This window comes from Falco biarmicus, chromosome 11 (genome assembly GCF_023638135.1).
Source record: "Falco biarmicus isolate bFalBia1 chromosome 11, bFalBia1.pri, whole genome shotgun sequence".
NCBI classification, from domain to species: domain Eukaryota; kingdom Metazoa; phylum Chordata; class Aves; order Falconiformes; family Falconidae; genus Falco; species Falco biarmicus.
Window position 1 is genome coordinate 32,667,042 of NC_079298.1, and position 25,314 is coordinate 32,692,355.

Consider the following 25,314-nt stretch of genomic DNA (forward strand, 5'->3'; position numbering starts at 1 on the left):
TTTAGGAACTAGAAATATAAAAACAGTGGTCTGAGAGCCTCTTGAAAACTGAATTTCTTGTCCTCTACCTAATGGAGAAGGCTTTGAAAACAGAACAGTTGGTTCTGATCCCTGGCACCAAAGAGTTAGGATCATCTTCTCTACCAGAAGCTTCAGCTCTTATCCTGGGATCAGCCACATAAAGAAGCTAAAAAAAATTTCAGTAGAAATACAAAGAACATCTATTTTTCCTTATATTCTAATGTGGACACTTCTGTTTTATCTTGAAACGAGTCTTTTGAAGATTTAATGCACTTACAGAGTGGACTAAACCAGATCACCTAGATTCAAAACCAGTTTAGGTTGGAAAGGAAGCCTGCATGTCAATTCACCCAACCCTTGGCTTAAAGCAGTGCCAATTTAACAATCAGTTCAGGCTCCTCAAGCCATTGCAAATGCAAAGAACAGCATCTGTATGCAGAGAGAGAACGAAATAACTCTTGGATACAAGGCCTAAGTACCTTTACCTACACACTCAGTGAACTTCTCATGTGATACCTCTCAAAAAGTTACAGTAATTATCACAATTTCATTCCCAACTGAAAGACAATCCACATTTTTTAATTATCTGCATTGACAATATGCAAGTTTTACCTAAAATGGGCACCTGTCCAGTCTTCACTGACATCCTCAGAAGTTTAGCCAGTAAGATTACACAAATTTTCGGTAAGATGTGGAAGAGTATGATTGCTCAACTTAACTGTTCCTTCTCTACGGCCTGTTTTCATCTAACCAATAAATTTTATTTCCTTACTTGCTGTTACGACTTGAACCCTTCGGCTTTTGCCTTCTTTGTTTTCTTAAAAGACTACATACACTACTTTTTAAAACACAAACGCCCCAGGCTAGATTGTGGCAAGTGATAATTTCTGAAGCAGGTGACAAAGTGAGACATATCTCAAGGGAAGTCACACTGGTCACTTCAGTTTACACTGCAAGCAACACAGCTTCCTGAAGGAAGAGGTGTCACTTCCCCACCACCAGCAAGATCTAAGCTGCACAAACCCAGATGACGGGTCTGGCTATCTTTGGGTTATGTACACTTCTCACAAGCACAGATTTTTCAGCTACGCCTTCAACACAGAACAAAATTTCAGATCTGATTTTCAAGTTCTGGGTGGGTGCAAGCAGTAATTCAGGAGATGGATGGACAAAATCCAAGACAGGTGAAGTCAGATGTCTATCCAAAGAAGATAATGTCTTGAAAGTGAGAAAAGAAAACCTACAATTCACTATTGCAAATTCATCAAGAAGTGAAATGCAAAATGTATACAGAAGTACATCATAATTTTATTCAAAATTTGTGCTTTTACACAACCCCAAACTTCAGGTGGTGAAACAGTATTTGTGGAACCCGCTCATTCGTCATGAATACTATTTCATGCAAACAGCCCCCATAGTTCTCAGATGCAGTAGATTTTTTAGAAATATGGAAATACATTAATATAGAAAACATTGTGACCTCTCTTAAAGATTCAGTCATTCACCTCTAAAACGATTAATACAGAATTGAGGAGATACAGAACTATTAAGATGCTCTAGAGTTCAAGAAAACTAAAAATACTGGTTTATTTAGTAAACAATATGAATGGTATCTATAAATACTTAAAGGTGATAAACACTAGTGTGAGTGTCGTTGGAAATGGACTATTTGAGATAAAGGACAATGCTGATATAAGAGTAGATAAGTGTAAAATGATCAGTAATAAATTTAAACTGGAATAAGGGCAACGGCCTTCCATCAGCAATATTGCTGCTGTTACTAGTTTATGAAATGGATGCTGTGTCACATAATGGCATCATATAGCAGAGGTGCATTTCTTTGGCCCAGGAGGTCCTTTGCAGTCCAAATACAGAAAAAGATAAAGATAAAAAATAACCCTCCTTATACAAGGTAGGTTTGACAGTTTGTTGGTTTGGGTTTTTGTTGGGGGTTTTTTTGTTTGTTTTTTTGTTTTGTTGGGGTTTTTTTTGTTTTAATCTAGGGAGCCTCTGTATCAACTACTTGAATTAATAGCATCATCTGCTGTCCCCGCCACTACAACCAGTATGCTTCTCCGTAATCTGCTGGGCACAGACTGACACAAACAACATTGAGACCGAAAGGTGGCAACAGAAATAACCGATAAACACAACTGTTTTGTTTGTGTAGTAGACAGTTATCACTCGATAACACGCAGTGAGAAGTGTAAGAACTCATAAGCACCGTTAGAAATGCTGCTTGCATTTGCCTGAGCTCAAGGAACAATGTATAGAAGTACTGGTTTTAAGGTAACATAGGTACTGAAGTGAAACTCTGTAAGATAATAACGCACTGGCTGGGAAACACAAGCAGTAACAAACACGTTGCTTCTCACTATTTTCAACCCATTTTACTTGGAATATTATACATCTTCCTGTTCAAAACTATGGGTTTTCTCTGGCATTAAGTAACATGTCCTTAATGTCAGCCAGATGAAAGCTCAACAACCTAAGCATCGACCTTAAGAGCTGTTACAAATCGCACTCCATGAGTAGATGAACCCTCAAAAAGAAAGCTGGGATATGGACCCATTTTAAACCCCCGTGGTTCATCCCTGCACGTGTACTCCTCCCTGCCTTTTCAGCAGTTAGCAACTACAACAGTAGTTAATCTAGAGGCCGATTTGTCCACAATCACGTTTTGATGTCTGCCTCAGTTAGCTAATTCAAAAACAAAGCACGTGTTTAGCTATTTTTGCTAAGGTAGCACAATCAGAGGATTAAGGAAATAATTACCAAAATATTACAATATGAAAGAAAGCTTATTATTGATATTTTTTTCTTAGCACATATGAAGATTTTAATGCTTACTTTGTAATTTCCAAGTAAGAAACTAACTAGCTGATGACAAAACAGATCAGAAAGCATGCCGGCACTGGAATGGTGTATTTTCCTTTATCATTCATAATTAACGGTCTTAATTGGGATTTTAAAAATAAAAATACCGACGTTGTTTGTTGAGTTGCTCTAAACCAGTTTTCTACTCTGCCTTTTTCAACACTGGGGTTCTTTGCACACCCCAGTGCTTCACCGTATTTCTGCTGCTCAGAAAATGAAAGGTGAAGGATTCAATCTTCCGTCAGCTCGGTTTACTAAATGTTAATTCAGTTGCAGTCTCTCCATGACCGAACAAAGTGATTAATTTCAAACTGTAAAATAGTGCCACCAGCTGGAGAGCCTGGCTGATGAGCACTGTGGAATACACGAAAAGCAGTGACATGCATTAAAAAGCGTAACATTTGGATGCTACGGGAAAAAAAGACCATGCTTTTCCTTCTATAAGAAATCAGATTAATGCCCTATTGCAAATTATGGCCTCCATAGGAGGTCACAAAGCTTTAGCTATTCATTGCCACAATCATACTCAGAACTAGGAGAAAGGGAAGGATTGCCCTCATGTCTTAAATACATGTTTATCTTCCAAAGATTACTGCATCAAGGTGTCTCGGGTAATTGGTCACAGAAGTAGTACTGTCATTTCAAAACTAACAAGATTCGCTTTGAACACTAGCAGCTGCTTGTAACAGTGAGAAACTGCATTGAGTAGAAGGGAGTTCAAGATAAAAGCTTTATTCTGTTGCTATTTAATGAGGGACTGAGGCACACGCTTCACAAGGAAGTGAGCAAAACGGCATTTACACAATAAACACTCAATATCCCACTGACGAAGGATTCCCTCGTCCAAATTAAAAAGAATCCAAAAGATTGTGGATGAGAGAATAATCGCTCTGTTTTAACAAGGAACAAATCCTTAGAGGCTGTTTTAGTTTGCTTCAGAATCAGAGAGAGACAAGAGCTCAGAAACCCAGTTTTTAAAGTGGTTGTTCTGCAGCACGCACATTCAGTTTCTGTAACTTAAAAAGACCTGTATGCTAAATCACTTTCTAATGATTTTTCTAATGATTAGGAAAGATTATGAACACATTTGAATAGGAAAAAAATTACTTTAGGTCTTGGAGTAGAAAATATTTTCCTCCCTAACGGAACAGCAATTCCTGCTGAAAGCAAATCATAACGCTAATTCAATTGTATATAATCACCAGCTCCATCTTGGTACCACCATGGAACTGTGCTCGGACGTGAGTGTTTCTGACCCAGAATCTTGTCTGTCTTACCTGTATTTTCTTTGTACTTGTTTTTGGTTGCAATATAGAAATACTTTCCCAGGATTATACCTCCCTTACCACTTACAGCCTATTACTGCCAGAGCAGGCAGATACAGCCTACTGCAAATATATGCATATATAAGAAGAATTGCTATAAGCAGAATTGAAACCAACTCTTAATACAAAATTGGGCTAATTATTCAACAACAAAAAAAATCCTTACGTGCTGTATGACATCTGTGAGTTAAGGATTTTAGTCCTTTCCAACATCATCACATTTTCTGAATAGTTGTTCTGCTGCTAACCTCAGTTCAACCATTCCCACCACCAGCAGCTGGAAGCGGCCCACTGGGTGCATCCCCACGGGCTCAAAATCATCCTTCACAACCAAACTGAACTAAGCTCCCATTTCCCAGAAACCTTGCCAGCTATTTTCAGCTCAGTCCAAGTACTCCTCTCCTTTTCTTCTTCAGTTTTAAGATCCATAAGCTATCATCTCTACCTCTGTTGAGAACCTACTACTGTGGCAGCATACCTGTTGGGTGCTGCTTGAATGCTTGCTTTCACTTCTTCACTATCACACCGTAACCTACTAGATTTCCCTTTATCCATACTGGCCTTAAAAACCAGAACATTAACAAGCCCCCGTAGTTGCAAATAAAATATGAAACAGGAAGAAAAGAGCACACACCTCCCTCCTCCCTTTTTACAAATTTAGATTTGTGTAGGAGCACTTCCCTGGAAACGTACAAGGAAGAAATTTCCTGTTTATAGGCAACTTCATTTAATATATATACTCACGCAGAAAGTCACAGCCCCATTTGACACATTAACTCTGTTAGTGTCAAACACATTATTTTGGACATTTGCTTACCATAACGCTAAATACTGTCTCATACCTACACTGCAGTACTTTGCCAAAGTTACCCTACCTCAAGTGAAAATATATGTGTTCTGAAATTTCCAATTGCTCTGTTCACAGCAGCAGCATACATATATTCCTGGCATGGAGCACTTTTTCTGTAAAACTGCCACAGAATTTGAATCTCTGAAAATTACTCTTTACTGAGTAACTCAACCAGTAGTTGTTCTCCCTTTCAAGGTAAATGATAAGGAAAACCCACTGGAGAACTAGCAACAGCGTCATGATACTAGTCAGCGTACATGTCGTGGGGCTGTTGTGTTAGGAGTGACAGGCTGCTCTACCCTGAGCCTTAGCCTAAATTATTTGACAAGGATATAATTTGAATTCAAAGGTGGCATTTCAAATTCCATACCACATGCCTGAACCTGTACTGGATTTCAACTAGAGCCAACTTGTGAAGGTTGATGTAAGTTAACTTTGAGCTATCTCACTGGCATCAAAAGGGCCAATGCTTTACTTAAAGGTTTACTTGTTTGTTTGTTCAGGTAAATTTTGTGTCAAAGCCAAAGATAGAAGTTCTCCATATTATAAAAGACTTCCATTCCTCTCTTAACATTACAAATACATTCGATACCAAATAATATTCAACCACATGCATCTTGAATATTTATATTAAAGAACCCAGCCACAAAATAAATATGCTGTGAATCAGAATTGTTTTCTTAATAGTAATTACACGAGACTTTTAAATCCTTAGACTGCACTCCTTGTTCCATGAACTTTGTGACACGATCAAGTTTAATAGAAACAGACCTACTGTAAGTACAATTTTGAAGATATCTCTATCCAAATAGATATTTGTCATGCGTTCTCTCCTCCAGAAGCCCCACTATTATTGTTCCCTTAGAGATGATATATTAAGCTAAGAAAATAGTCCATACAGTTTAATAACATTGAAAATAGAAACAAACAAACCCTTTCTAATCAATGACTTACCTTTAAGAGAGCCAAGGCTACATGGAAGATTATGTTCATACCCTGAAAATAAGAAGAAAAATACTTCAGTCAGTCCCAGCATACCAGCCTCTCTTCCCTATTACTTACTATGTAGCATCAAAACTAGATGCTGCCAGTCTCTGGGGAATGCCTCCCTCTTCCCTGCTACACTTCAAAGTTCATCATTAAAGCCCCAAGGCACAGGTTCCAAACTCCCGGCTGGGGAAGAAGACAGCTCTTTGGAGCTTTTGGAATGTTACTGTTCAATTAATCAGGTGCTATGGATGCGACAGAATATCCCTACATCGTTTCAGTACCTGTCAATGCTGGTTTTCACGAGCAGTGCATCAAAAAAACCACAATAAACATTCTAGTTGATAGCATTTTTGCCAAGTAACTGAGCTTAGCTCAGTTTAACCATGTACAATCTTTCATGCTCAAACTGTAAAAAAAGAACCAAAATGAAAGAAAAAAGACCCCACGAGTACACAATACACCTTTTTCGCTGCTATTAACCAAAAGTCCAAACTATTTCAAAGGTAAGCAAGCTGATGTCTGTATCAAAGAGTTGCCTTCTGTTTTGATAAAGCTGGAAACACAAGTGTACAGAAATCTATTCAGTGAAAAATACAGTGATGATGTGAAATTATTTAAAAATCAAAGAAAGTAAAACCCACTCATGTGACTGATCACAGAGGGGTGAAAAAGGCTACATTTCCACTTACGTTGCATACAAAAATATGAAATAGTATTCCTCTGCTTTTGTTCAACATCGTTTTATTTTGACAATTAAGACTTGGAGATTTTTGCAGAGGGAAGGGCAACATGTACCCTGAATGAGGCTCCTTTGGAGCAGCCTAACTGAAACTGCTCCTGGGGTCCTGCTTGGAAAAGTAGCCAGGGGCAGATCAGGCCAGAGGATGCAAGCTGACAGCCTTGCTGGCAAAGCACACATTGCCTCTGCTGCTGGAAGCACCTCTCCTGTCTGTAGCCTACATATCTTGATTATTTAAGATTATAAAGAGCTTTGTGTTCATTGAAATAATGAAAAATACCATATGCAAGTCTCATTTGTACTATGTACTTTGCGTTCAGACTATTTTCCTAGATTGTATTTTACAAATCCTCTTGCCTGCTTGTTTAATGGCATGATAAATCTTTTCTTATAATGTCTTTCAGAGCTGATACCTAAAAATTTGCACACAAGGAATACTGTCGTTGCAATACATATCATTGTGGGATAACAACAGGACTTTTTCTAAGGGAAACTTCTCCAATGAATTTCTGCTTCTGCAACTGCATATTTTTCCAAGTCTCTTACTGGAAGTCTGAGATCATATTTCTATAAAAATTAGCTTTCATAAAAATCTGCAGAGACTGTTCAGAGGTATTCTTGAGAAGAAATTGCATTTTTTTACATGGGTAGTATGGTGCCTTGAAGGTACCATTAATTAGTCTTGGAAATGCTACGACATTAGATATAATGAATATTGCAACACTCTGTGAATTAATTTGCAATTTGACGCATAATCATTATGATATCAAACTGACTTTTTCCACTAGAGGTCACAATTGTAGCAGGACTGAACCTGGCTTCATCAACAGGAAACCCTTCTTCCAAATAGAACAAGTATTTCAAGGTTACTTCGCTTTTTATACTTCTTTTTAACAGGAAAAAAAAAAAGTCTATCTGTGAATTTCAGTCATGACACTGATAATACTAGCACCACCAGCAGCAAAATAAGTTCATAGTACTCTCAGTTTTATTCCAAATATCAACCTGAAGTCAACATATCATTCCACATGGTCATGACATCAACTTTTATTTCCCAACAGAGAGGATTTGCTGTGAACATACAACCTACAAATCAGAGACACACTGCTACAAGGCATCACAAACACTGTGCTTTCTTCTTAACTGATTGATCAGATTTTGTTATTTTATGAGTAGGAGTATTCTGTCTAATTGTTGGATTACTGAGGAATTAGTATCCTGTGTATTTTCTGACACTACCAAAAAAAAAAAAAACCCAAAAGAAAACCAAACCAGTTTTCATTTATTTTCGATATAATTTTTTTCTGATCTGCCCAAAATTCACATCACTTCTGAATTCAAACTAATCAGACTCTCTCCTGGTACTCCTCCTAGAGGATCACTCTTCACGTGGATAGCAAACGCAGCAGAATAGTTTTCCTGCTTTGAGAATCTTCAGCTCTTTTTCTAGCCCCACTGGGCAAAGGGCAGCAGGCAGACTCCCTCACATTACTGACAACACACAAGCCCCCTAAAATCAGAACACCAAAAGGACTTAAAAACCTTCATTATACAGCTGTCCTGAGTGGCACTCTGCTACTCCTGGGAACAGAAAACATTCCGCACCTCCCTCTTTCCTCAGCAGGAGAGGGAACCCCCAAATCCAGGCGGTATTTCAGACCTGAGGCAGCAGGTGCTGCAGCTCCACACTGACCAGCCTGGACTTGCTGGACCTGGAGGATTAACATACCCCCGACAGCTGAGGGACTGGAGGTGTCATCTGGCCACCTACAGTGAGGCATCTACTCGTGTTTGGGTTTACAGCAAGATGCTTTAGATTTCAAATGCAGTGCCTTACCTACCCATCGTAACAAGGCACTTTATACCCGCTGATCCACATACTTGAGCTATTTTTTTCCTAATGCATGCAAGACTATTCTGACATAGCCAAGCTTAATGATTATGAAAAAGAAGGCTCAGCTCATTTTTCCCCCAATCTCTTATTTAAAATCCTACTTCATTTACCACACACTGATTTATAAGATTCAGCTTAAACTTCTCCATCTATTTTAGAAGAAGGACCAAAAATACCAATGTGCACCAGACATATAAATCATTGCTAGCAATATCCCTCCAGCAATTTTATAATGGAAACATGAAAGTACATACAAATCATCCACAAGGGGGAAAGAGAAGGGAGCCCATACGAAATAAGCTTTGGATAATTACTTTTTAAAATCAAAGGTCATATGTTTAACTAGGCACTTTGAAATAAATGCTTTACTGTCATGCAAATCTCATCTTAATATTTAAAAAAAATGCAAATGTGAAAGTTGTTTGTAATTGCCTAAACGCTTGGGGGGGGTTAATATACAACAGACAGAAGTAAAAATATACACTCACTAAACAAGAACTGTTATAAGAGTACAGGAATGGGTAGGGGCTTATCATCATGTCATATTGCTTCTCCATGATGCTGCTGTTCCTGTGTTTTTCAACCTGAGAGGCTTTGCTGCTGGTGAGTAAATGCAGGAGGAGTGTGCAGCCTGCACAGACATTAAGCCCACAGGCAAAAATCCCAGAAACAAGGCATGTGGGTATCGTTCTCTTCGGAGCTTTTAACTAGCCTTTTGCAGAAGGTTAGCAGTTTCTATGACAGCCTGGCTTATCTGCCTAGTTAAGCATCTGCACAGGATCTTCTGGTTTCCGACAGGTGCTATTTAAAAATTCTCTTAAGCTGGTGTAGAGGCCCAGAGCATTTTAAGAGATCTCATTAAGCTCAGCAGTTCTGGAGAAGGAACAGGCTCGTCTCAAAGCAGACAACCCCTCGACTTCTGCAGTCACGAGGGTAAGATAAGGGTCAGGAAAAGGAAAATGTTAGCGTTTGTGCCACCTTCCAGCCTCCTTCCAGCGCCTGCTGCCTGCCACACTGACCGTGCTCTGCTTTATGACGACTTGCGTAGGACAGCACTTACTTCAGAAGAAGGACCATCGTTTTGCAGAAGAACCCTTTGTACTTACTGGGACGATAGTGCTGGGATGAAAGCTCACCATCCAGTAAACCACCATTTAACTCACTTAGACTGCGCTTTACGGAAGCATCTGCTTATTTATTTATGGCCAAAAGACCCTAATTTCCAACAGGATTGTAGGTAACATTCTCTCGGGCAAAATCGTGAAACTGTATCTCATGAGACTGTAAAAATGAAACACTTCAACTGCATGATACACATGCACGAAATTAAGACTGGCTTAAAGTAAGTGTTAATCTTACTATGTTAACTCTCTTCTAGCAAGAGATTTTCACTGTTCCTTAACTCCCTCTGAAGCCAAGATTCCTTCTGCAGATAGAAGCCCTCTTTGAAGGGTCCTCACTTTGAGTCCCTCTGCACTCTGAAACAAGGTGACTTTTGAAAAGGCCTGAAAAGAAGATCGGGAACAAAGAACAGCAAATGGTAAAGATCTGATTTTGCAGGATCCAGTTTGTCTTTAATGAGATCTCTGTGACAGACAGGATGCCTGTGGCTTCCTTTGGAAGGGAGGAAGCACATATACCCATCTGACCCAGCCCATCTACCCAGAGACCTGAAAAAGGGAAGTTAAGGGGGCAGCAAACTAACACTTGCTACTAGCAAAGCTCAACAGCCCCGCATGAAGCTGACAGAAGAGTTAGGCCAAACGATTTAATCACGCGGTTATCTGGACCACATCTGCCTAGGGGATGACTGTGGAATTTAGGTCCTGTTTTAAAGCTTCTCTTCAATGCCAGAAGCCTCTGGGAGAAGGTAGGCTATAATAGTTGCTAGCATCTCTCCCCCTCCAACCAAGGTGACCTAACGGACCTTCCTCTGGTTACATGGCAATACCCTCTGCATCATTTTCACAAACAAAAGGAAGTGAATCTCTTAGAAAAAAAATATTGAAAATTCACTTTTTTTATCAGTGTTCTTATCTGTGGTTTTGCTCCTAGATACGCACAACATGTAGAAGAAAACAGTGAAGACACCGATGCAATATTCTCTGAAGTTCAGCACCAGGTAAAGCAGATGTATGTGAAAGTCAACTGAGCACCTCCTTAAGGTCAGAGAAGTCTCAAGCCTCACATGCCATGCCATCAGGAAAACCAGTTAACCTGTTCCAGCTTTCTAATAACTGAATTTTCCTTTTTTGCTAAAGAGAGATTAGCTATTCAACTGAAGTTAATTTGACATTGTTTCATAATTCGAAAGTGTTTCATAATTATGTGTTCAGTTGCATACTCTTTCAAAGGAGCTGCAGAGGGTAATTGGGGTTACAAACTCTAAAGAAGAATTAAAATTCTATTTACGGTTTGGATTGTTTCCAGCAAAATACTTATTTAGCAACTGTAATATGTTGAGAACACACAATAAACTTTAGGAATGTCACAAATGTATTTAACTTGCTGACAAAATAAATATATGGTCTGGAGCTCAGATTTCTCTTTGTAAGTAACAGACTCGGAGCATGCTCTGCAGGGATACACATGTTAATTAACATCTTTTACTCGGATAGTTTGTGTAGCTTGTACATTCATTCTATTTCAATGACAACTAAGGGGAAGGAAGGTTAACTCACTCAGATAAGGCACAACATAAAATAGCAAGCTTTGTATAAGCAACAGATACAGCTTTCTTACTAACAGTTATATTAGAGAGAGAAAAGGCAAAAAAGAAAAGAAAAATCAAACTGCATAGAGATCTTACTGCTAACATATGAGGTACAGTTGGACTCTTTAGACTGGGCTTCCCCCAGTGACTCCATACACACTGCCTACCACAGGAGCTCACACTGGGAAACGCTACAACACAAGAAAGAAAAAAAACACAGCAATCTCCATCCTGATACGATGATGCTGTGACTAATACACAAACCAAATTAAAACCAGTTGACTCAATTATTAGGTAAGCAGGTACCAGGGAGATGGTAAAAATGGCACCATGGGATTCAGCATTTATTGTGCCACCTTTGTGTATTTTGCAGCATGAAAAGGCACATGATAACTACTACTAGGCAACCATGAACCTGTATTAGTATGATTTCATATGAAATTTTGTTTGGTTGGTTGCTTTCAACAAAAATGAATGGGATTTAGAAGTTCTAGTGAATGTTTACATGTTTTGGGTGATTTTCACATAATTTGCTGCTGAGATGTTGCTACGGCTGAATGAAGGTAGAGTGCTATGAGATTAGCGCCTTTTTGTCTCCAGCTTCTGTGACTGTTTTCGAAGAATAAAAATTACCGCCACAGAATCTGAACTCATTTTCATGTACCAAACTGCTCCCTGCCTTCAGGTATTTCTGCAGTGACATGCTCCTAATTCACAGGCAGCTGCTTATAGGCACTAACATTACTATTCTGGTTTTCCAAAGTTTAAGTTTAAATTACAGGGGGTTTAGACAATCCTTTCCCTCTTCCCAAACCTGATTAATATGGGGATGAAGAAAGGGGCCTAGGCATCAAGGGCTGTATCACATACATATAAGGAGGACAGACACAGAGGTCTTGTATCTCTGTAGCTAACACAGGTCCTCCAGCTCTCATGGGGAACAGGGAATGGCTGTTAGACATGCTTGGAGGAGCAGGAATCCTCCAGATCCCAGTTTCCTTGAGAGGAGACAAGATGAGGGGTTGAGAACACCTCGTGACAGAGAGCTGTGCCTCCTTCCCCCTCCACATGTGGTCACATAACACAAAGACAAATGCCTGCCCATGTTAAATCCATGTCCTGCTTCCCTGCGCTCTGATCTCTTTCCCAGCATTCATTCCCCATCTTCGCCCTTTCTCTGCCACCACACAGTCCTGGCCCTTGTCCCTCTACACTCCGACATTCATTCTTCCTTTCCGACAGCCACCTGAATGCAAAGTTCACGTTTTGATTTTACATACTCAGAAAATTCAGTACGGCCTCAAGATGCCAAGCACGAAGTAATGGAAAATGTTTTGGCACAGGCAGACTGTGCTATCCTCTTTTTTAAAAACAGTCCCCAAATTAGCCTAGCTTCCTGGATTTGTTCACGGAATATCACTCTCCCATTTGTGATACTTTCTTTCAGTTATTTCTGAAGCGTTTTTGAGGACTGCCAAGACTGCTTAGAATATGCTGTTATTCAAATACAGCAGATGGCACTGGTGTTAAGTAAGCATTATGGAAATTTACTGTATTCCTAGAAAAATCAGCCAAGTGAACATCAACTAGTAAGTGGCTAAAATATTTCAGTAGCAATTGGGAAAGTAACTCAGAGCCATACTGTGACATCGCATTAGATGCTTCTTCCCTCTAAGGTGCAAACTAGGTCATTCAAACAGGTCCCTCATCTTCGGCGACTGTCACCGGTACCTTAGAACATTTTCTGAAACAGAAGCAACATTTCAGGACCACAACATCTATTAACATCACCAAAAAGGTACCTCCTGTTCACATAAGTTATCTTGAACTGCAGATTGTTGTGAGACTCTTTTTTTCTTTGCTCATGGTGAGCATTTATTGCAGCTTTGTTATTTTGGGGATCAACAAGCTGCAGCTATGAATGGAAGACACATAAATTATGGATGCTCACAGGAGCAGCTGGACAACATAGCGTAAAGGGTTATGCTAAACCTTGTGGCTCTCCAAGAACCTCTCAGATGTACTCTATTAAAATACTGTTCTCCTCAGTCCAGGCTTGAATTATTATAAATTCTGTGTAGCTTTAGAATTAAATAGAACGTTTTGTGTTCCCCTGTCCGTGTGGCAATACAGAACATGGTATTACATAATTTCTATTGTTAATTGAAATTGTATATCCAAACACCTAGTACTTCTTATGACCTTCACTTTGAAAAAAACTTAAAATTCTTTATCATTATAATCTCAATGTTATAAGCATACACTCAACAAAGGCTTTAAAAGTTCCTCATGCATCAGACACAATAAAATACTACGTCCTTTTTCCTTTCTTTTTACTTTAATTTCTGCTGAAATTAAAACTGGAAAAACCCCACAGTGGAATACAGCTGTAGTCATCAGATAAATTACGCTGAAATTACTTTTAGCTTGGATTTAAATAACTCATCTAAATACATAAAAGCAAAACATCCACATCCACAGCCAGGAAACCTGAGCTAACTCCATTGCAGACCTCAAGTTTTTGCAACCAAAAAGATTGTAATGGCTGACATGTCAACAGATGCTTGAATGTAGCAAACAAGCATTACCACTGGACATGGATGTTCAAATTCTAGTCTTCCATCTGGAGTCTGAGAGACAACCTATTCTCTTTCTTCTTAAATTAATTAAAAGCTAGTTACAGCAGTCTCAGAAAGAAATCCTTTCCAGTGTCTTTACATGAAACAGCAGTGGAGGAGACTTAGCTCCCTCGCAGGCATAATGGAAAGAGCAATGGACAGGAGGAAAGGCAGTCCAAATGCCAAAGTCTAATCTCCTGTCCTTGTAAGAAGGAAAAAACCCCACACCCACCCACGCACACCCACCCACCCACCCCCTTTTCCACTGACTTTACTTCTGCAAAGAGTACTGAAATAATGCAAGCAGCTTTAGCACAGACCTATACCTACTCAGAATTTAAGCCTAGCTTTTAATATGCTCTTACTAAAAGCGATCTTGTTTCTAGCAAGCCCAGTTTGCTGTTTTATAAGATCTATTAAAACATTCATAACTGGAAGGGTTAATAAACATAGACAATATGTCAACAATAGGTAATTCCAAAAAGTTCAAGTTTTCTTCCCCTATAGATCTACAGAAGATAAGTAACTGTACACAATCTTTTATTTAATTCACATTTCACCTGAGTGCAGATTTAAAGAGGAAGTGGGCTTGTTCCTGACTCAATTCCTGAGGAAGTTTAACAAATTAAAATGTTAATCTGTTCTTTCTCAACTCTGTGGAAGGCATCACAGAAGTATCTGACAGTGATAGATAAAAAATAGCAGGCTATTATGGTATCTACTACTCAGTACTAACACACAGAGATGACTGGTCTTAGCATCTGAGGGATACCATACGGTGTAGTGTTTCCTGGCACATCCATTCTTCAGCAAGACGCACATAAGACAGACATCAAATCTTCAGCGCCAATAGTTATAATTCCTCTAAGATTTTCATTATTTCATTACGAAGCAGTGCTCCTAGGAACCACAACTACTCAACACGGTGCCACATTTTTACTATCAATAGGTGCGCATTTACTAGCGCCAAGTCATTCACATTGTAAAAGATTTTTAAAAACACCCATTGGCCTTTATCACAGTTTCTCAAAACTTCTTCTAACAGTTATTTCATACAAAGTTTGGAAAGCTCTAGTTGACAAACAAACACTAAGGAATGATGCTATCTACCTTTCAATTCGCACTTCTTCCACTGTGCTGCTATGTGGTCCTGTGAAAGGTAGTTTCACTTCTTTGTTATCACTTATATTACAACACATTAAATTATTTCCTATTCAAAACTGATAATCAGTTGCATCCCCTTCTATTCAGTCTTGATCACAGAGCAGCAGCTTAGTAGTCAAAGTATTAATTTTTGTAACAAGACTATGTAATTACTGACACTAAAATACAAAAATATCTGTACCAGCCCAGAAAAGGCAGCATGTAGTAGGGTTTTTTTTATATACTCCTTAAAAGGAGAAAACCATAATCCTTAAGTATTTTATATCGACAAGAACTGCACATAAAAATAGTCAAATCGACTCAAAACAGAGGTGACCAGTAGCAACTTGAAATTGTAGGTTAATAATGGAATTGACAGTTTGAACTCGGACCCTCCTTTAGTTTTGGCAGTACTGTATATATCACAACCAGTTACAGTATTTTCTTTTTTAAATAGGAAAAAATAATGAAAATTTTAAAAATGCTTAAAACTTGTCTGTCAACTCGTTTGATTTTTTTTTTTCCTCTTCTAAATGCCTAATTAAGGTAACTTATCTAGTGCTTTTAAAACACATTTTCATTTTAAAGTGAACATTTAAAGATGCACAATGAAGTTAAATGTCAACTCTCTGATAATCTATAGTACAACCCAGGTGCAGTTACTGCACATGGGACAGCTCTAAGCAACAAGCACTTTATCTAGACGAGTCGCTACTTCTGAGCATGACTTGAAATAATTTAAGATGGAAGAAAAAGAGACAGCAAAGCAGAGCAAGCTCAGAGTGGTCAGTAACATAATGTCATATTGATAAATAAGATTGGCATGTCCAAAACCAACTCTGACTTTCATCAACAAAGTTGTTCTTCAATGCAAACAGAAATCGTGAAAGGGGAAGAGACAAAGGAAACTTGAAACAGGCACCTGAAAGGAACATTGTGGAAAGCTTTTCAGTTGATACCGACTTGTTAAAATATACCTATGTAGACAAAAACATGCACTTTGCTGTAATCACATGAAAAGTTTCAACTAGATCAATATGTTTGTGTTTTTATAATGGGCAGTCAAGCCTTATAGTATGTACCATGGTATGGAGTACCTGCCTGCAAGCCCAAGATCTTCCTCAAGTTTCTGTTGTAGGAAAGACAAAGAACTCCAAAATATTTTCTGTTTAGATGAGGATGGGTGACGGATTCTGTCCCAAAGTCACTGAGACAATATTCTATGGCCACTGGAAATGTAGATAATTTGGCAGTTGAGTCACATCCTCAACAGCCTGGAGACAACTTAAAGAAACAAAACACCAAAAGGTCTTAGGAAGACAACAAGATAAAAGAACTCAGAATCACACAGAGGCCATGGCAAGTCCCAAATCCATATGAATTTAAAGAAAACTGTTCTTTCTATCAAGTCATATTTAACATGAGAACAATGAAAAGACCTGGAGTGTAATGTCACTCGCTTTGATGGAATTTTAAAAATTTCTCCATAAAATTTAATTCCCATCATAAATTTAGCTACTTTTTCCCAGGATATGCTCCTGCCCAGGAGGTCCACAGCCCGGCTTGTGCTGCTGTCCCACTGTGCGTGCAAGAGAAGGACATGACCTTCCCTGGTTAGTGGCGAAACTGCAGGATCTCCCACAGGTATTTTTCCTCTCTGGATTGAGAGTTAAAGAGTATCTGTAAAGACCAATTTCATTCTTCCAGCTGCAGTCAAAATCTAAAAAAACGAAGCACATGCAAAACCTCTTGGTTGACACGAACTGTTCATCCATAATTCAAATATTTCCATGGACTCCAGAGAAGCTCCCTTGGAATGACTAGTTGGCAGCACCCATTCAGCAATGGTTTTATCTGTTTTTCTTCCCCTAGTATTTTTCTTTCATAAAGGAGTTACATAGGATGTAAACATTTTGTCAACAACAGACAGGACAGGGATGTGGAGAAAACACAGTCAGGAAGGAAGTTGAAGGCTATTTAAAATTCATCTGTATCTATGACAAATTAACGAGAAGGCTGGAAGCTTGTTTTTAAAAACATATGACACTTCAAAGACTTCTTGATTTTTTGAGGATTTTTTTGCAGGATTTTTTTTTTGTTCCACTGTTAGCAGCTGCAACTGTTTTTTCTCCTTCCAGTTGCTGGAATTACAGGCATGCTGTTTGTTCAGAGATAAAGTAAGGAACAATTTAATGCAGACAAATTTATTTATTTAGTTTTGACGGCTTCATTCCTCCTTCTGGAGGCTGACCAGACAGACAGGTTCACAGTATGATTTCAGTCCTCCATTAAGGAATAGATTCTTTCTTACTCTATAGCCATAAGCCTTCAGATTTTACTTCTATGATGAGAGCCAACTACATTTTTATTTTAATATGATTTTAATCTACACTCCTCCCACAAATTCTCAGAAGCGCCTGTTACTTCAGCCTAGTTGACTCATGAATCTTAGGAACAGCTTCCTGATAGTCTACACCATTGCCTCACACTGCCCCACTGTTTCTCAAGATGTCTACAAGTATCTTCTCACTTGCAATCCATTTTCTAACCATTTCTGGTTTATTTTTAGCTGTTGTAAAAGAGGCTCCGTTAACTTTATGTGATTACCCTCCACAAATGCTAACAAGTTTCCCTTGCTCTAGCAGACTCTAGTGTTGCACTCTCCCACTTTCTCCTTGGATTCTTTCACCTTTGTGCCCAGAGTAATCCCTTCAGGCATGCTGAGATAAACACTGCCAGATGTGAGATGAATGCAAATGTTTTAAGAGTTGTTTCTTTTTTCATTCTAAATATTAAATCTATATTAACCATGACTAAAAGACTTCTTCAGCATATTTTATCATCAAGCTTAATATAACAAAAAGTGCAGGAGCTTCAGACAGGATGTAACTACAGTGCTATCACAATAATCACCACTATGAAAAGATGTTCTGTACTTTTTGACAAGCGACCTCTTAAAATGGTCATTTCTGAGTGCAGCTCCACATCAAGATCAGAAGGAAGTAATAAACTGAACTGACAAAGAATGATCAAATGCACACCAGCAGCTCATTCTGAAAATTAACTCGCTAACAGTTGAAAAGTGATCAAGGGATTGCATTCACCTACTGCATGACCAAAGAGGAGGACAAAGAGCAGAAAAACTAGCAACCTTTCTACTTCTTCTATTTGCTTACTTAAAATCATCGACATTGTGAAAGAAATAAAGCTCAGTTATTTATATGGAAGTGTGAAAACACTTCACCATTACTAACTTTCACACTTACCTGGCTACCTGGTGGTATTAACCTACCTCTTTTTGATAACTGTGCACCAATAAGCAGAAGAAACAATACTCTCAAGGAAAAAAACAGTGAGTTATGAGTGGTAAACCATATTGGTTTAATAATGAATCCTATCAAGGCATGGGCCACGAGCCTGAAAATTCACCAGTAAAATACTTCCCAATAAAAATTAACAGAATGAACTAGAGTCAACAGTGTTTTGTACTCGTGAAACCCTTTGCATTTAAAATTCTTAATTATTTTATTTATTTATATTTTTTAGTATTTGTGATTGATGTAAATCAGAGGGGAAATCACTAGCATGTTCAAAACCAGGTTTAATTCCATGGATGTCCTGATTTCCCAGTGACAAAAGGAAGTACTAGTATTTTACCAACATAAACGTTCCATCCAGCCTTATCACTATTCTGTCTGGTTTTTTAAAAGAAGTGCAGATATATCTGCAATACAGAAATGTACCATTTTGCATCTGCAGTGATGCGTTCCTCAGTTGGAACAGTGGTAAAAAACAAAAGGGAAGAGCTTTATTCAGTTGTGCTGCTTGGCACCTCTCACTGTTTGTTTAATACCACGCCATCAAAGCAACACGCAATATCCTTACTGTCTTTGGGCACTCTGAATCAGACAATTTGGAGAGCTTTCCCTCTAAAAGCCTGCTAGGCTTTTACTACTAGGTATCTTTAAGAAATTAGAATTCCTAACTTCGAATAAATTATTTAACAAATTAAATGAAGAACAGATGTGTGCATCAGATATTCTTAATTAGATCCCTCAGCAATGAATGAGGGAATCCACAATTCTAATTTTAAAATCAAACCAACATTTCACCGAACATCTTCTCTTCGATATAACCATGGTTTCTACATAATTTAGTTACACACACTTCAAAATTAAATGGTAAATGACTCCAACAAAACAAAACAAAAAAAGAAGAAACATGCATGGAGAGGAGAAAAGGCTTTCCAATAAAAGTTTTTTTTACCTCACAAAGTAGTAAGTCAATGATGTGGAAGACCATGCAGAGTGGAAACTTGGCAGTAAAAAGAGTGAGGAACCACTGGGACGCATACATATGAGCTTCCAAATTGAGGTCTGAGAAATGGCTATGCAAGTCTGGTAGTTGCTCCTAGAGTAAAGGAAAAAAATAAATGCTTCAGTATTACTCATTAATCCGAGTTCTTCATCTACGCTGCCAGTAACTACCAGGTTGCTAAACACTGAAAAACACAACAAAGTGAAATCCTGGCTTCTTTTGAGCAATGGAAACATGTTTCTTCATAAATTTCAGTGCCCATGGTTACAGTTTTTAGTAAAATATCCACTGTGGATCCTATCACAGTACCAAATAATGTACTGAGATTATATTGAGAAGTTACATAAACTTTATTGAAAGGAGGAGCAGTTGTGAAATGTATGTCATGCATAGCATATAATGTTTAAGTTACTCCTTTGCTGGGTCTTGCTAAAAATGCTCCTGATATAAAAACTAACAGATACTAGAACAAGGAGATCACTTTGCAAAGCCTGGAAGCAATAAAGCACACAACTCCATCAAACCATTCCTCTAACTAGGAGGATATATTTAAGCAACATAAACCAAGCACTGATAGTCCTACTGTACACTGAGGATACATTCATATTCAGTTAACAAAGTAAAAATCTTTGTTAACACATGTAAATACTGAGAACACCATATGCCAACGTATCAAATTAATTAGTATGTAATTCTAATCCATCAAGTGGGAAATATGTACAATTTGACATCTGAAAAAAAGATCATTAAATTAACAGTGGTCTGTTTTGTTTGGCTTTAATATTTCTCAGAGGTATATATGGTTATCTGTGGTAATGGACTTCATCAGCTAGCTTTCCCTATGCTAACAGAAGCACAGGTCAAAGCTTAATGAACTGTTAGTAACTGCTTATTAGTCAGAACAACAATGTGTTAAACTTGCAGCCATTTATTTATGTTAAATTGCTCTGACTGTGAAATAATTCCATCTGATAAAAGAGCAACGTATTGAAGACACAGTAAAATCTACAAAATAACCTATGCTTGATTCATATTTCATAAGCATCAGGATGTCCTGATTTGCCTGACCTCTTAACCATCAACATAATTCATAGAAAGTAGGACACTGATGGTGGCAGTCCAAAAGAAACTCTGGCCTTAACAGAACAGCTATTTTCTCTCTAACCACCATCACAAAACAGGGGGGAGAACAAGCAAACAGAGAGAAAAACACCCAGATACCTACTCTGCTTGGATACAAAGATTAGCAGCAAGCCTGGTTTGTGAAAGACAAAAGAAATCAGAAACACATCTGGCTCACAAGGTTTGGACCCAGATATTAAACTTCCTTGCTTTAGTTCTACCCCACCCCCAAAAGGAGAGGGGTTTTACTGTCCAGTAGCTTATGGAAGCAAAGCATTAATCTCTTCATGCCAGTATTTCCATTAATCAAAGTAGAATAATTTGTTATTCTGGCCCTACCTGCATTAACTTCTCCAGCTGGAAAAATTTGCAATGGAGATCTTCAAAGTTATTTCTGTAGAGGTCCCTCAAGCCATAGTCATACATTATTTTCACAAATACACAGAATGCCTGCTCCTCTGGCATCTGTTTGGAAAAATACAGAAATATAATATTAAAAACTGAGCTGATGCTGGAAATGCCTTACACAAATACACACACTTAAAAACCTTATGCATGATGAATTCAGAACCAGGGATATATTAAATTTTTTAGCAAAGCACTATGAATGTAGAATTAAGCAATTAAAATCTCAAGGGGCCTACTCTCCTTGATGAGCACCTAGATTTAGCTCAGTAAGACCTTCTTTGGAGAAAATGTGGGATCATATCTTAGGTTCATATACATATACATCCCCACAGCAGCACAACTGTCGTCAGTATTCTTTCTGCCAAATACATATGAGAACAACCAGTACACAACTGTCATCTACAAAACAACATTAAAAAAAAAAGACAGAAAGAAAAGAAAAAACAACAACTAATGACAGTGATTTCTGAGAGAGATCTGGTTAAACAGGAAAAAATTGGGAGAACTAAGTTACAACCAGTTCTTAGTGCAAATAACACTTATCTTCTTTCATGCAAACCCCAGGACATCAAACTCTCTAAAGTCAGGTTTCCCACAGAAGTAAGGAAATCACAAATTTTGCCATCAGAACCTACTTGTGACCTCAGGAGCGCTGATTCCATCTATAAACATCATGACTTTTCCAGAAGCCCTATCTCCGTCATTTCTATTTAATTTTGACCAGAATTTCTCATCCAACAGAGTTTTAGAAGGTGGCACTAAAAGACAAAGTATGTGAGCCACTCTGACGTTTCATTTGTTGGCTTGAGCCCATTGAACACTGAATTTGTGGGAAGCCCTGTGTCATGAAACCTTCACTGACAAGACATCTCCCCCACACCTTCAGGTAACACAAGAACAAGGTAGGCACAAGCAGAGTCACCGCAGACCCCAAATCAGATTTCCAAACACATTAAAAATAATCTTTCTTTTGCAGGCACCAGATTGGAACAAATGAAAACAATTACTGAGTATCAAGAATGACGACTCTTGACCTTTTAGTGTATTGACTCATTCAGCTTCTTGCCAACCCCTCATCAAATATCAGCAATGGATAAAAAGCTCAGTATTTTCTTCAAAGAGAATTTTAGTCTCTTGATATTTACCTCCAGGGTTTCATCTTTTATGTTCAGCCTATGATTATGGCCTGTCTCCATGGGCAGACACTTTCATTTTCATTTTCAGACATCATACATGAAAGTAACTAGTTAGCATAAAGAACTGCCAGATCAGCTGCTAGCTACCTGTCTAGGCTAGATTTGCCCAGGACAAGCTCTTATGAATCTCAAAGCTCTTTAACACAATTTTATCTGGATGGAATGGATCCCCACTGACAGTGGATAAAAGCTGCAGACAAAGTAAAGGGAGAAATAGTTTTATCCTGACCAAAAGGCTTGAATCTGCTGTATAATCAGATGAATGCAAATTTCAGGTTTTTTGGTAAAGTAACAATTATTTCTAATCAAATGACAGATGCTCATGCACAAGCACACCTACCTTGCATGCTCAATCAAATGCACGTGCATTGACAATCATTCCTCCCCCAAGACAGGGAGAGGGAGTGGGAACGGGAACAGAGTAAGTACTAAGCCAAAGTCGTTTACAGGCAGAGGCCACCAAGTCCTCACTCTCAGTAGACAGAGGTTCTCCAATATTACCAACCCCAAGAATTTAAAATCATAAATCAAGTTTTCATTTCTTATTTTATTTAAGCAAAACACATATTTTTGGCATTTCTGTTCTGATTTTTTGGCATTTAGATATTTGCCCCTAATTATCTTTTCTTTGGAATCAAAAAAAGCCAAAAATTTACAATTTTTTAAAATGAAATTTTAGTTTTTCACATAGCAATGACTTCAAAAATAGACAACAAGGAAAAAAAAGTTAAATACTGTGAGACTTACAGTAAAATGATTAGAGTTGGCAACACTGTTCCCCTGCAATTAGAAGTTACCTGCTCACCTTTGATAGGAATTTCACCAAAGCAGCAAAACCACAAAAATCCAGGATGGAGGTTCAGGCTACCCAACCATCCCTGAAAGATATCTACACTGAAGAGAAAGGATATCCTGTCCCAGAAAAAAAAGGGAAAGGAAGGGGTCCAGAAATCCATGCAAAGATAAAGAGTTAGAGAGGGTCTTACAAGCATTCACAGCATACAGATTGGTTGGAGAATTTGAGAAAAACAAAGAGTCTGAGGGCATCCTGGGAAGCTCCCAACTTACATGAGCTCATTGAGACTGCTTCCCTTTCCCCCTGTCTCTGATTATTTCAGTTTAATATCCTATTATGAAAGCAAATGTTATAAAGGGCATATTAAAATGAGTGTAATTGCCATTTAGAATTCCCAACGTACAGGGCAATTTCTTCTAACTCCAGAAAGACTAGAAACAGAGGTGATTCTCTATAGTAATGACAGCACACAACTAAGTGAGAGGAGCCGAAGTATTAGTCAAATGTTAAGAATGCGACACCCACTCATTTCTAAACAACTCTGGTATTGAAAATGGCTTATTCTTCCAATGGAACTTAAAAATCCTTCTTTGGGTAAAAAGTTAATTGCAAAATAACTGTTAGATAAGCTAATTTGCACGGTATGTGGGATTGCAATAATGTGACTAACTCAGGTTTATCCTTAAAAGAGTCTAAAGCTTCTCTGCAACACTGTCACTGTACATTATGCTCCTTAAGTCTTCATGGAGTCACAGATCTCACCAGGAATTAACACTTAAATTAATCTGAATTTGAATTCTTGATGCCTTAGGAAGCATATGTGTAACATCTATACCACCAACAGCTGACTCAAAACCACAATCCAAAGTGTATTTCAAAAATTTATTAATTAAAGCCTGACAAAAAAAGCAGGCAAGAGCCTGACTAAGAGTTGTTGGGGTTTTGGGTGGTTTATTCAGATACTCTTTATGATACCCACACTACATGAATCTGCTGCTTTTCCACTGACACATCAAAAGTTAAAGCATCTTCAAAATATAAAAATTATGTATTTACCTATCTATCTCTATATATACATGGATGTGTATATATAGGAAGCAACAGATCAAAGTTTGTAGGTTTTGGTTACAGGCAAAAATATCAAGGTTAAAATTCAGCTTTCACACAAAAGACATTATAAAATGTCCTTAGGAGAAAAAGGCTGACTGAAAATTAATGAGACTGCCTGCTCTTGTTTGCTGCTCCAAGAATATCTCCCAAAGTTAAACTCCCCATAAACCCAAAGGGAGTTCACCTACCTGACAACTACATTAAAAGAAAACATTAATATGTAACAAATTAATTTCAGGTTTTGACACAGAAGTACTTGACAATTTAATGGATTTCTCCTATATAAAGGAAATGGGCATTCATAAAGATAGAACCCATTAGTCACTATTTGCCAAAAAGCAACAATAGGAAAATGAATACAGGCAAATAAACAACATTAAATATCTGTCAAATAGCATGTTACAGTACTACTGATTTTAAAGCTGCTTTGGTTTCAAATATCAAAGCTTTCATTTTGCAATTAACTCACATGAAGTAGAAGCACAGCTGCAAGGAAAGACTGTCCCTGGCAATAGCCAATGTCTTCATCATAGACAGAGTATGCCTAGAAAAAAGAAAAGTCAACATATATTTAAAATGCACACAGGCATTATCAAAATGTGCTATAATCAATGAGCTATTCAGAATTCATAATGCAATGCGGGCTGAAATAATAAAGGGAGTGAAACTGTAACCGTGCTTGCGTAGGCTTTCAGGGCACTTAAGAAAACATCTACAGATCACTCTCAATCTCCCATAGATCCCATATCGGTGTATTTTTGTCTTTATTTTCTGAACAGCATGAAAAGAGTTGGGTGCAATTTCCTTTCACCTAAATCAAGGATAATTCTGCTGAGGTCCGGAATGATGTAACTTTAAGGATAAAACAAATATGATGTAAAAACCAGGTTAGCTTGTGCTGTGGGGAATGCTTGTTTGGTTTTGGAAACACAAGTTCTGACATCACGGAAGTATAGAACCTGAGGCTGGCTGTTAGAAAACCACTGAGAACTGCTCTAGCCTGAAAATTTCATCAGAAACAGTTTTTTCATCTCCTTGTTATGCTGAAGAACAAACAAGACTCATTTTCCTATTGTATGACTGACATAGTACTTTTTTCTTACTCTTAAAAAAACAACACTAAAATAACTAACCTTTCCTTCCCCCCTTACTTTTCCGAGACAAGAAGACAGATACTGTTTTTAAAGAGATGTCA

At 38.1% G+C, this 25,314-nt stretch overlaps 1 protein-coding gene across 6 annotated transcripts in view; it reads right to left on the minus strand.

The window, feature by feature from the left end:
* Positions 1-25,314, minus strand: part of RABGAP1L (RAB GTPase activating protein 1 like) — a 254,822-nt gene that overhangs the window by 76,886 nt on the left and 152,622 nt on the right. For 5 of the 6 annotated variants that reach the window (XM_056355824.1, XM_056355823.1, XM_056355825.1 and 2 more), the window contains exons 15-18: positions 24,589-24,663; positions 20,949-21,074; positions 19,437-19,580; positions 6,028-6,069 (exon numbers count right to left, since the gene is read on the minus strand). In XM_056355824.1, the coding sequence (XP_056211799.1) occupies positions 6,028-6,069; positions 19,437-19,580; positions 20,949-21,074; positions 24,589-24,663 (387 nt within the window). The remainder of the gene's footprint in view (positions 1-6,027; positions 6,070-19,436; positions 19,581-20,948; positions 21,075-24,588; positions 24,664-25,314) is intronic. The other variant, XM_056355827.1, reaches the window with a different exon arrangement.